At 44.7% G+C, this 13,649-nt stretch overlaps 1 protein-coding gene across 1 annotated transcript; it reads right to left on the reverse strand.

Moving 5' to 3' along the window:
* Nucleotides 1–1,049: 1,049 nt before the first annotated feature.
* On the reverse strand, nt 1,050–10,864 carry LOC128828405 (keratin, type II cytoskeletal 4-like). The gene is made up of 9 exons (XM_054013068.1): nt 10,313–10,864; nt 8,443–8,657; nt 7,447–7,507; nt 6,657–6,752; nt 5,987–6,151; nt 5,778–5,903; nt 3,627–3,847; nt 3,132–3,160; nt 1,050–3,025 (listed from the first exon to the last, which is right to left on the reverse strand). The coding sequence occupies exons 1-9, from the start codon at nt 10,805–10,807 to the stop codon at nt 2,397–2,399; spliced, it is 2,037 nt and encodes a 678-aa protein (XP_053869043.1). The 5' UTR covers nt 10,808–10,864; the 3' UTR covers nt 1,050–2,396.
* Nucleotides 10,865–13,649: the final 2,785 nt, after the last annotated feature.

Below are 13,649 nucleotides of genomic sequence, written 5' to 3' on the forward strand. Positions count from 1 at the left end.
ATACTCTTTCTGTGAAACCTTTCCAGAACATTCAAAGGAGCAAAATCAAATCTCATCCATATTTAAGGCTCAAACCATATGCCAAATGAATTTCAGAGGGTGGTCAATCTGCTTCATATTGTGCCCTTCCAATTTTCCTTTCTTCCTTTTCCTTCCATTTCTGTCTCTTTACCCTTAATCACTGAGTTCTTGATGGACCGAATCTGAAGTCACATCATGTCTTTGTGGTTTCATTTGCAATGTGCTGGGGTTTGGGGGGTGGTTTTTTGTTTTGAGGTTGTTGTTTTTAACCCATTGAGACATGCAATTAATTTTCTCCTAATCTGTGTATTTCTCCCTTTGACCTAGGTTGAAATTCTGAAATGCCATTCACTTGATATTCCGAAATCATGGGGATATAGCCGAAATAAGCATATGCTGATTTATTGTCACACAAACTCTATTAGCAATAAGTATTTAACTCTGGTAAAGTGTGTCTCAGGCACTCTGATACCTTGGAGGTGGGAGCAATCTAAGAATCTAAATACAGTAGGGGCTGATCTACACTAGGGGGAGGGGATCAATCCAAGATACGCAACTTCAGCTACGCGAATAGCGTAGCTGAAGTCGAAGTATCTTGGGTCAAATTACCTGGGGTCCACACGGCGCGGGATCAACGGCCGTGGCTCCCCCATCGACTGCGCTACCGCCGCTCGCTCTGGTGGAGTTCCGGAGTCGAAGGTGAGCACATTCGGGGATCGATATATCGCGTCTTAACAAGACGCGATATATCAATCCCGGATAAATCGATTGCTACCCGCCGATACAGCAGGTAGTGAAGACATACCCTAGAATAGCTTAGATTCTGTTTGAGTTTAAGACTTCCTTTACACACCATGTTATCTAAAGCAGATTGAAACCTCAGCCCGTCCCTTCATTATGAATTCTACTGAGAAGATATCCCATGTAAAATGCCCATTCATTGATATACAATATGGGAATGAGATATTACTGGTCTACCTTGTAATTTCATGAAATGTTGCTGATTAAAAACTAAGTGACAAAACATGGATTGTCGGTGTAGTTTATTGAAGGCACAGTGGGAAATGGAGAACTTTTGACAATCAACAAAGGCTAAGATAACACCACTACAGCTTTATACAAATACAACCAGGCATCGTACTCAGAGATACTATGCACCAAGAGCTCCCAGCGACTTCATTTGGAGGTGCTGAGTAGACCTTGGGGGAGAAAAACTGTCAAAGAGAAAATTGGAAGAAAAATGCATTTTTTAGGACATGAAAACTATATATGAATTTGGGTTGAATTTGGCAAATAGTCTCATCTGAAAAAAAAACACCCTTCAAGTTAAAATTTCCAAAAGAGTGAAATAATTCAGTTAGAAAAAAATCAAAACTAACTGATTGGAAAGTGTCTTTTCAATTCCACATTCTGTTTAGAAAACGTCAGTTCGATTCAACGTTTTGTCTAGAAAACATCATTTCGATTTGACGTTCAAAACATTTAGTTTCCACCTGAGTGAAATGCTTTCAGTTTTTCATTTTGGTGAGAAAAAACAAAACAAAGCAAATTTGGTCTCAGTTCAAAACGAAACGATTTTTTTCTGATTATTCGCTTCAGCCACCAAACTGAAAAATCAATTATTCAACCCAGTTCTACAGCAGAAGGCTTTTGAAAATCAAGCCCAGGAAAAGCACAGTTCGGTGCACAATCAAATAAGGATGACACATATTTAGCAGCAAGCAAGCTAAATTAAACACCCGTTGTTTAACTGCAAACAAAAATGAGCTTGGACATGGAGATTTCTCTGATTAAAATTTGACATTTCCTTTTTGGAAAACACATTGTTAACAGCTCTAGAAACTAAGTTCCCCATTTTACAGAGAGAGAAAAATTCTCTTCTCAGTACCATCTGGGAAAGTCAAATCACTGTTCTCCTTTCTGAATCACTTTGGAAGGTGCTGTAGGAAGAGTATGTTTCCATGTACAAATTGCATGATTCATAAAACTGCCAGTTGCAAGAAAACCCAGAGAGAGGGTAACGCAAATGATTGGCCCATGGGAGGGCGGTTTTGCAGCATAGAAAATGCCTAAAGGCAGCACTGAAATACAAAGACACTTTGAGCTGAAGGAAGTAATACTGCTGTAAACACCTGTTAGCAAGGCGTCTAAGGAATGGACATTCAGAATGAGGAGACTACTGAAAATAGAACCTCCCTGAGACATCTCTCTTATCCTAATGAATGCTTATAGTTGGTCAGGGATTTTGTGATTTGTGTTGCGGTCAGCTGGCTGAGAATTCATTTCATATCATTTTGGAAAGGGTGACTTTGTGCTTAAGCTTTGGATTGTGATATTCCTGGCTGTGCGGCCTACAAATCCAGAGTTACATCCCCCTATGGAGCTACGCCGGTTTCTCTCACCACTTCACAACTTCCCGGAACTCCAGTGTGGCATGGCCCAGCTCCAGAGTTATCTACAGCTCCAGTGCTGGGTCCTCCAGCTGGAGAACTACCTAAATATTGGATGATGAATCCTCCGGTTTCAACGGTGCAAACTCCATTTCCAGGATATCCACTACTGGTGATGTACCCTCCTCCATCTGGGCAGCAGGCTACACCTCCAGAGACTTGTCCTGTGCCTACAGAGCTGGTTACGACTTTAGAACCGTAACCCCCACCTCCGGAGACGACTCCTCCAGGTGGACACCAATGCACACCTCCCGGGAGGTGGTGGCTACACACAGAGCTGACCACACCTCTGGATATGCAACTGCCACTTCTGGAGCTGAACCCTCCAGGTGGATAGAAGTCTGCACCTTCAGGGAATTTTTGGCTACCTGCAACGCTGACTACACTTCTGGGGCAGACTCCTAAACTTTTGGAGCTGAAACCCCCACCTAGGGAGCCACATCTTCCATGCCCAGAGCTGTAGCCTCTACTTAAAGAGCCGTAACCACATCCGCTTCCAACTCCAACCGCGGTACCACTGTCTCCAGCTATGTTAGAGGAGTTGGTGACCACAGCTGCAAGAAAAACACAGGTGCAGTAAGTTGAGCAGAAAGGTAGCACTCTCGCAGAAAAAACCCCCAAACTTGGAATATCCCAATTGTAAATCCTCGGCTTACTTACATACACTCACAGGCGTCCCCAAACATATCCTGTGGGGAAAGAAAAGAAAGATGAGTATTTCATCCCATCAATATGGGTAAGGATTGGTGTCCCTAGCCTCGGTTTGTCAGATGGTGGAGATGGATGGCAGGAGAGAGATCACTTGATCATTACCTGTTGGTCCACTCCCTCTGGGGCACCTGGCATTGGCCACTGTCGGTAGACAGGATACTGGGCTAGATGGACCTTTGGTCTGACCCGGTATGGCTGTTCTTATGTAATTAGCTTTACTTCATTTTACTGTCACTTCAGCCTACCAACCAACCCATTCCATCCCTAGGTGTCTCTCTCATCCCCTGCATTGCGTCATGTCCAGGGCAGAGGCGCTGTCTCGTAAATACTTGTGCAATGGAGCCCTGGTAGCTGTTTGGATTTCCTAGGTAATCCTCATCTTCATCATTGGAAAGTCACTTAGAAATTGTTCCATCGTCGAGCTTTATGGTATTTGGCACCCACCTGCTTTCTTCTCCTTCCAGCAGTTTCTTGTATGTAGTGATCTCGATATCCAGGGCCAGCTTGACGTTCAGGAGTGCCTGGTAATCACGCAGCATGCATGCCAGCTCATCCTTGGCCCTCTGGAGAGCGTTCTGCAGTTCCATGTGTTTACCTCGAGCATCTTTAAGAGCACAATCGCCGCGCTGCTCAGCATCACAAATGGCTGTTTGCAGACAGGCAATCTGCCAAGGGAGAAAACGGAAGACATTACTGATGTGTTTGTGTGTCTCTACCAGAGTTCCGAGCCATCAGCCTCTGGATTCGCTTCCCAAGTTTCAGTTCCAAATTCAGAAGAATGGATACATGGCTGAGGAAAGCCTAACATCTTGGAAGCTGTATACCTCATTTCCTGGCCTTCTTTCAAGGTACTCCAAGTGTCCATAATAAGCTCTACCTGTTACAGGACATATGACATTGCTTAGCAGTATGGCACAATTTTGGCATCTCCCTCAAAGGCATGAAGTTTTGGCCACTATCAAAGGCTAGGTGCTGGGTTTGGTGATGTATCCACTATTCTATGGTATTCCCATAGGTCTCTGTAATGGGGGCACTCACCTCTTGAGCACCTCTTAGTGGCTGGGTGTGGTACCACAGACCTTTTCTCACCCCTGGTGTCCCCTTCAGGCTGCCAGCCAACCTTAGTGGGACTTCAGCAGCTTGGCCCTCTGGCCAAGTCACCAAGTCCAAATGACCCCCTTCTGGGGTGGGTATTACATGATCTATTTGCTCTTAGTAGGGCCTTCTATCCTGGCTCTGGGCCCCTTTAAATACTGTCTCTTTTGTGGGGTTGATACCACTTTACTTGAGTCCAGTAGGGGAACCTGGGCCTGCCCACTACTCTGGGGTCCTACCCAGGGACTTTATACACAGCAGCCATGTACTGCTTACCGCAATCCTTCACTTTCCCTGAGCCTTTCTACCAGTACTTTTATCTCCAGCCCTATCTCAGCGCCAATGCCCTCAGGTTCTTCTCCCTCTGCAATCCCAACTACGTAAGTAGAGCCAGAGATAACCTCTGGCTAATTGCCTAGTTCCCTTAGCCAGAGAGCAGCCCCTTTTTTCACTCGTCTGGTCCCAGCCTGGAACTGACCTGCTCAGGCCCTGTAGCAACTTTTATCTGAGCCTGCTGGGCTCTGATTGGCCAAACATCTTTATTTTTTCAAGAGACCAACAGGGCCTGCCTTGCAGTTCCTCTCACTGCATCTAGCAGGTGCTAAATTGTGGCAGAGGATGGAACTGAAAGGGAAACCGAAGACAAGGAAGAAAGCGCCGTCTTTGAGGAGACCGGACATGAAAAAGAAAAGGCTTGCTTGTGATAATACTACTGCTCTCATTAATGCTCATCCTTAGAGTTATCCTCCCAAATTTTCAAAGGGTGGTAAGAAGAATCAACCTGGTTGAATAAGAAGGGAGAGAAGCTGATTCTCATATACACTCAGGCCCTAGCTCTGGCAGTGTAAAGGGGCCATCAAAACAAAGTAAATGTAATTGATACCCACTATATGGCCACTGGTAGAGGGGTGACAGGGGCCTGAATGTGCTTGAAAGTAAAGCCCAAAATCACTTTCCCTTTTATTCCATGTAATTTCCCTTTTCCCATCCCCACTCCTTTCCTTGACAAGCGAGAGGTGATGACGATTCTCAAAATCCTTGAATTTGGCTAGACAGAAAGTCTACTCAATAAGTTGAAGAAGTGAAATTACGTCTTAAGGGCTTCAGTGTGGATCCTGTTTGCAGCGTTGTTGTAGCCATCTTCTATTAGGGTTGCCAATTTTGGTTGGACGTACTCCTAGGTTTCATCACATGGCATCATCTTTAATTAGGGATTAATCTTTCATTCCTGGATTCTCCAGGACAATCCTGGAGGGTTGGCAATCCTACCTTCTATAATACTTCGAATTGTGGTGGTGTTGTTTTTTTAAAAACACTTGGCCTCATTCATTCCAACCTAGCAGCCATCTCAGATCAGTCTTGGTTCATGCCACAGACACAACAGCGTCATTCAGAACCAGACCATAATTCCCAGCCATACTGTATTCCAATATATCATCCATACTAATACACCAAATCTGGCATGTTCATTGGAAAATCAAAACTTCTAATCACTCCTACCTGTTTCTTTACGTGGTCAGTCTCACCCTGCAGCTTCTGGATCAGACAGGTTAGTTCTGCAATCTCATGCTTGTTTCTCTCTAGATCCTCACAGAATCTGCCCCTTTGGTCCTGAAGCTCCTCGAACTGGTATCCAGAAACAAACTGATGGTTAATTGAACTTGCATCATTCAGTAGCCTATATCGTATCTGTCTCATTTGCGACTCACCCTGGTTTGGTACAAAACATCAACTTCTTCTTTGCTCCTCTGAGCAATCTCTTTATACCAGCCTTCAACGTTCTTGATTATGCAGTCCGTGTCCAGGTCTCTGCTGTTGTCCATTTTCACAACAACTGCCGTGTCACAGAACTGGCCATCCATCTGAGCTCTCTCCTGCAATTGCATAAAGTCTTAGGTATCATTTAAAGACCCCTCCCTTATCCATACTTCCAAGATGTTCACTCAAGGACAAAGGGTCTCTCTTCACTGGGCTAGTTCCGATCCTGCAACCAAAGACCAACGTAAAGGGCTTTGCCTATGAGAAATACAGAAGTCTTTCCTCTTAGGAGTAGGGGCAGGCCAACCAGGTAGGTAGGACATGTCCAATTTCTGATGGATTTGGGGAGGAAAAGACAGGTCTCATTGTTCCCAGGCATTGTCACCAGATAGATCCAGGGTGAAGATTCATGCATTATAGCGTAACATTATATAGGCTTCATAATTCCATGTTTAGGGGTGGATTAGTAAATGTTTCCTAGAGGCAATCACCCAGGTGGAGTTTCTAGCTATGGAGTCCTTGCTGCCTCTAGTAATCTGGGCTCTATGCAATGTGATGATGATTTCAAGGAGAAGCATGGTACTGAATTTCCATGGCCGGCAGCATAAGAAGAATCCTTACCTCATCAAACACACATCTCAGAAATTCCAGCTTCTGCTTCGACAAGGTCGTGTTCACCTCTAGCTCTTCCTTGTGCAGCAAGGTACCATCCGCCTCCTGAGGAAAAAAAGCCACAGGTATTCCAAAACACTGGGGAAACAGTATCGGAGGCAAAGCCTGTTGTCTGTTTCCATCAGGCTTGTGGAACAGAATGTCTCGATTTGGCAGGCTTCCTCAAGGGGCTCCCGGGCCTCCCAGAGGAAAATCAACCCACCTCAAAGTCAATGGGGAGGAAAAGTCCTCTTCGGCACTTAGGACTTGGTGGAAAACCCAGTATTGACTAATGAAAGTTTAAATATGAACTCTAAATATTCAGTGTTTTGGTCTCATTTTCTGAGATCTACCTACAATGGATCTAGCGAGGAAGAAAAATTAAGATGCACCTCTTTAGATGATTAAAATATCAGTCATTAGTGGGCCTTTATTATTCCATTGCTGTCCAGCTACAACCGTTTTTGCTCTCTCCGTCAGGCCCCACTTACAAATAATGACATGAAGAGCAACTTGAGTGTGTTATGTTTGCTTGTGATTTGCTATGATGCTAGCTTAAATGACGTTCAACTTCTTCTCCCATTCCCATCTATATCCTTTTTCCACACCGTCCAGTATGTGTGCAAAGATGTGCCTTTTCCTCATGCTACCATCATCAGGTATCTTCTAATAACTCCCTACTGCTGCGGCATCCATGCAAAATATTTATAGCTATATTTACAGATCCTCGCTTCCTCTTTTAGCCACCTGAATTTCTCACCTTCTTGAGCACCACAAACTCGGTCTCTGCCGCTGTGCGCCTGCTGATTTCCTCTTCGTACCTGTGGGAAAAGAGAAGAGACAGCGGTGGGTCGGTGCTTGTTTTGCCAGCTGCCATAACACACATGGGCAACATTTTTCTCTTTCAATTTGCAATCAACGTTGGGTCTGTTTCACCAATCGCAAATGCCATTTCAATTGATATCGCTGTTGTTAGATATTTGGCGGCATGCGTGTGTTCTCGCTGCGTGCTGCACTGGCTCTGGCCAGATAGCACCTACAGCAGGCTTCGATCGAACTGCTCAAGAAGACCACAAGACTTGGTTTAGTAGCAAAGGTGCCCGGCCAGGTTTATTGTCAACAAAGCACGGTAATGGCACCTGGAAGACTCTCCGAAGATACTAAGACGTGTATGCTTGTGACAATGGACGCAGCTCAGTCACGGGTGGGACTTTCCACTGCTCCGTAGGCTGGCCAAAGACACTCCCTTTGAGATACATTTTTATACACGGATACAAACAAATTACAAATCAGGGTGCCACCGCTGACGTATTTGGGTGCCACTCAATGTTGGTTTGATTAAAACATTTTTATTCATTATGCTGTTATCCTGACCTTATCTTTAGGATGGGTCAGTGTGTTCCTGTTATCTGTGGGGAATGTGCTAGTATTGAGGTGTTCTGGTACTACCCTTCTGGAATATGTGTTTTTGCAATATCAGACCTGTGCTTGCCAAATTCTGTGAGCATGACTTTGCTTCATATTGGAAAAGTTTTGACCACTACTTTAGTTCAGGCCTCAGGCCTCATATCAGGCCTCTAATACAAGGACTTATGTCTCAGGCTCTCTTCCTACTACAATAGTCATACCAGCTAAAGACTGGAATAATTCAGTGGTGAATCAGGCCACAATTTTTTTTCATTTCCCACAGCAGCTAAAGGAGATCACAAGAAATAGAGCAAACTGAGAAGAAAGCAAATGATGGATAATCTCTTACTTGCATTTGAATTCATCCACAAGCTTCCTTGATGCAGACTCTTCACAGGTCAGTTGTTCCTTGTCACTTAACAAATCCTCGAGCTGCTTCCTCAGGCTGCAGATATAATTCTCAAAGCACTGCTCGAGATTTTTCTGTGGGGCTGGAGGAACACACTGCTGCAAGAGGTTCCATTTGGTCTCCAGCACCTTGTTCTGCTGCTCCAGGTGTCGAACCTGTAAACCAAAATTCAGCAATTTTTTAAATCTCCAAAAGCTGCCACCAAAGAAAGAAAGACCCTAAGTTAAACTGTCCTTTTTGATTCAGGAACTGTTATTGGTATTCCAGAGGCAGGAACAGAGTATTTGACAACTAGAGGGCCAAAGGAAGCAGATCTTTGGGAAATGATACTTAATAGTAACTCTCCCCTCCTCTGAGTAATCATAAATATATATCGAAGTTGAATACATTTTAAGCTAACAAATACTGTATTCCATTCACCTTCATATTACATGTATCCCGATGGTATTGAAATCATAGAATCATAGAATATTAGGGTTGGAAGAGACCTCAGGAGGTCATCTAGTCCAATCCCCTGCTCAAAGCAGGACCAGGACTGATTTTAATATAACTTTGTGTGTCAAATATAAACATCAAAAGGCCAAGGAAATAAATTTAAGTCTAAAACTCTGTCTTTGTCTCTTCGTCCAGGTACTTCGAAGGAGAGTAATGCTGAATGTAAGAGGATCACAAACTCATTCGGTGTCATTGAGTGGTGATTGCCCAGGTAGTGCCCAGCAAATTGCAAATCAAGGAGGAGGAGGATCTTTTCATAACCATCCCATTCCATTCACTTCACTACAATTATTCTTGTGAATGGAATCAAGGCCAGATGTTGCATTCCTTTCAATAAACTAAATAATGACTCCAAAAAAACCCGCTACGTTTCCCATCCTTGGATGAAAACAATAGTGCCATGGTTTCTGTTCCACTTAGCACAAGACATTCTCAATGGCCGTAGAACTTTAACGCAGACCTCATTGGAGAATGTGGAAACAACAGACTGGAAGGGTGACTGCAGACAACCATCACCCAGGCACACTTGGTCTTTCATATTGTTTATTTAATGGCTTCGTAGATGTTAAGGCAAGAGGAACCACTTCAGTCATCTAGTCTGACCTGACATAACACAAGCCATAGAATTTTACCCAACAGTTCCTGCATCATAGAATCTTAGAATATTAGGGTTGGAAGAGACCTCGGGAGGTCATCTAGTCCAACCCCCTGCTCAAAGCAGGACCAACACCAACTAAATCATCCCAGCCAGTGCTTTGTCAAGCCGGGCCTTAAAAACATTTAAGGATGGAGATTCTACCACCTCCCTAGGTAACCCATTCCAGTGCTTCACCACCCTCCGAGTGAAATAGTGTTTCCTAATATCCAACCTAGACCTCCCCCAACCTAGACCTCCCCTTAAGACCATTGCTCCTTGTTCTGTCATCTGCCACCACTGAGAACAGCCGAGCTCCATCCTCTTCGGAACCCCCCTTCATAACTTCTGGTTGAGACAGAGTAGATCTTTTAGAAAGTCATCTAGCCTTGATTTAAAGCCTTCAAGTGACGGAGACTTTCCAAAGAGTTAAGTACCGCAGTGGCTCTGTCTCAGGGCATGATCCAAATCCAGTTAAGTGAATTTGGGTGTCTTTCCACTGATTTCAGTAGGGATTTGACTAGGCCCCAATCCAAGGACAATCTTATGCTCTTGTTCCAAAGGTCACAGTCTGAACATGGGGAAATTTGGATCTGGATGCAAATCCGGATTAGAAATCTGCACCATGGGCCATTCTCTTTGTTTTATTAAAGGAAATATAGAAAACATCGATGCTCTCACCTTGTCAATGAAGCAGGCAAATTGGTTGTTCAGGGTCTTCATCTGTTCCCTCTCGTGTTCTCGTGCCTGATGTTCTTGTGGGTCAACTCCCACGCAGAGCGGCTTCAGGAGGGACTCATTGACGCTGACCCCTCGGATACCATCGCTCCTGCAATCGGCATAACCTCCAAAAGTTCCATAGCCTCTGGGTCCGCAAAGACCTACCCTGCCGCTAAAGCCTCCAGAGCTGCCATAACCAACACTACCCCAAGCTGTGCCACCATCACCATAACCTCCGTAGCATCCAGCACCACTAGGGCAGCCCACAACATCGGCAATTCTGGTGCTTCCACCCAGGTGGCAGACGCTCCTGCTGCTGTAGCCACCAAGTTTACATCTTTCGACCGGCGGGCCTACCGAGGCCACACAGGTTCTGTGTCCGCTTAGGACATCAGACGTTGAGCTGAAGCCCTTTCGTCCAACGGTGGAGCTTGCAAAAAACGTCTGTCTGTTCATGGCGGCGTATTTGAAGCGGGAATAAGTATCGGGAGCTGCGGTGCGTGACAGCAGCAAAAAGCGAAGGAGAAAGGACTCCTCTGATGTGACACCTTGACACTACCCCTTATATATGATAGTGAAGCTGGGCTTGGTTGGATCAGAAAATTAATTTCAAGTTTTCAAGGGTTTGGTTTGCCTAGCAGCAGTATATGCTTTGCAACATGCAAAGCTTCATAGTAAACATTAACCACTTATGAAATAATAATGCATTTTAAAATGCTTTGTTTGCAAGCTTTGCTCAGAAGATATTCTTGTTTAAAGTATTCTCATTTTATACTAATTATAGCTTGGTGGATGTATTCATGAGAGTCCTCATAGTTTGTTTGCAATTGTGGTTTTTATTCCTCTGTCCCTTGGGTTTTATAATGTGACAGTACATTCTGCAGATTTGCATTTTACGGCTATAGTTTCAAGAGCTGTCCTTTTTCCTCCCGCCAGTGTGTTGGGCTCATGTTTGGTGACCTTTTTCAGTCAAACCGTAAACTTGCCAGAAAAATGCATTTCCGGGGTGACCAAAGCTATTTACAAAATCACGTTAAATTCAGCAAAGAGCTTTGCCTGGGGAAAAAAAATGAAATAAATCATTTTGATTTTTCATTTCAAAACATTAGCCAGATTTGATTTTAAAAATCATTGTAAAGAGTAAAAAACATCCAACGTAATGAAACTGAATTGAAAAACCTAACAAAATTTAGCTTCAGTTCGAACAAAATATTTCATTCTACCTGAAACTATTGGTTTTTTTTTGTTTATTTGCTTTGTTTTGGGGGGGGAGGGGAACAAAAAAAAACAGTTTCAAAACTAAACAGTTTTGTAATAGATTTTTTTGGTTTGGCCACTGAACAGGGCCGGCTCCAGGCACCAGCCCACCAAGCTTGTGCTTGGGGCGGCACCTGGAGTGGGGCAGTGCGGTGCTACGGCTCTGGCCGCCGGGGAGAGCGGAGCCCCGGCTGGGCACTCTGCCCTCCTCCCAGGGCTCCGGCCGCCCTCCCGGCCACCGGGGAGAGCAGAGCCCCAGCCGGGACTTGCCGCCTTCCCCCCGGCGCTCCGGCCGCCCTCCCCTGCCGTGCTGGCAAAAAAGCCAGAGCCGGCCCTGCCACTGAACCAAAAAAATCTATAGCATTCGGTAGAACCTACTAAGCTTATCCGACAGATCGTCAGTTGGGTCCACTTAATATGCCTGCCCCTTGACACCCATTATATAAGAATTTTTATACCCGCTCAAATAAAATCATAATTTCTTTATGTTCAGTTGGGAACATGTACAAGTAATGAAAACATACCACAGTGGAATCTCAGTAAAAACATGAGGTTCATTGCATTTCTGCACCTCATCCAGCTAATGAAGAGAGCATTCCTATCTCTTAGCTCTTGTGAGGAAGTTAATTAATGAGTAAATTCTCTTCAAAAAGGTTGTTTGGCTGTGCGGTCCCAGCCAATCCTAAAGAGATGAACAAGTCACCAATACCCTGAAAGGAGAAAATTCAGACAAATTTAATTTTCTGCTTGGCTTTTGGGAACTCATTGCAGAAGACTTTTGGGTGTTGTCATTGAAACTAGACTGGGAGCAGAATGTGGACAGGGTGCCTCCCTTGTTTTTGAAGAAGCGTCATCTGGCTTGCAATTTTAACAAGCTCTGTATCGTCTTGTCATCTAAATGGAGAACAGCAAAGTTCCCTTCAGGCCATCATTCTCCCAATCTATCTTGGCAAGGACCTGTACTGCATTATCACAAGAAATCTTTCCTTCCTTCTGTGGCACGACGATCATTGAGCATCCAGAGACAGAAAGCGGCAAGCACTTCAGACTCCTCACTCGTGTTAATATGTCACCGTACAGCTTGTTTATTAAGATTTTTGGTCAGATACAAATGTCCAGCACCAAAACGCACCCATGCAAACATTGAAGAACCACAGGAACGTAGGCGATACAACCAAGGAGCAATTGGTGTAACAGCAACATTTCTTCCATTCCCTGACACATCATTTAATCACCAGCTACTTCAACTTCAACCGCCTCTGCACTTTCTCCGCTGCCTTGGGCCTCTCTCAGAGCCTGCTCGGACTGATGGGCTTTCAAGTATAGGCAGAAGATCAAACAAAAGTGGCTATTTCAGTCCACAGCGGGCATTCCAAAAGAAAAGAGCTGTTTCACAGAACACCCTGCCAGCTGCTTTCACCCCTTTATAACAAAGGGGGACAAGCTCAAGGGGGACTCAACTTATCCTGGAGTGCTGTGGAGTACTGTGTCCAGTTTGGGGCCCCACACTACAAGAAGGATGTGGAAAAATTGGAGAGAGTCCAGCGGAGGGCAACAAAAATGATTAGGGGGCTGGAACACATGACTTATGAGGAGAGGCTGAGGGAACTGGATTGTTTAGTCTGCAGAAGAGAAGAATGAGGGGGGATTTGATAGTTGCTTTCAACTACCTGAAAGGGGGTTCCAAAGAGGATGGATCTAGACTGTTCTCAGTGGTAGCAGATGACAGAACAAGGAGTAATGGTCTCAAGTTGCAGTGTGGGAGGTTTAGGTTGGATATTAGGAAAAACTTTTTCACTAGGAGGGTGGTGAAGCACTGGAATGGCGGTGGAATCTCCTTCCTTAGAGGTTTTTAAGGTCAGGCTTGACAAAGCCCTGGCTGGGATGATTTAGTTGGGGATTGGGCCTGCTTTGAGCAGGGGGTTGGACTAGATGACATCCTGAGGTCCCTTCCAACCCTGATATTCTATGATTCTATGATCCCAGCTATGACATTATGGCATGCGGAGAGTGGTGGTCTTTCAAATAGGCAGGTTTCAAG

This window comes from Malaclemys terrapin, chromosome 23, assembly GCF_027887155.1.
Source record: "Malaclemys terrapin pileata isolate rMalTer1 chromosome 23, rMalTer1.hap1, whole genome shotgun sequence".
Lineage (NCBI taxonomy): Eukaryota > Metazoa > Chordata > Testudines > Emydidae > Malaclemys > Malaclemys terrapin.

Coding starts and splice junctions, on each gene's coding strand:
- LOC128828405 (XM_054013068.1), bottom strand. CDS start 10,807: ATGAACAGACAGACGTTTTTTGCAAGCTCCACCGTTGGACGAAAGGGC. Junction 6,152..6,656: donor TGAGATGTGTGTTTGATGAG/GTAAGGATTCTT, acceptor ATGCAATTGCAG/GAGAGAGCTCAGATGGATGG. Junction 3,026..3,131: donor GGGGACGCCTGTGAGTGTAT/GTAAGTAAGCCG, acceptor TTTTTCTTGCAG/CTGTGGTCACCAACTCCTCT.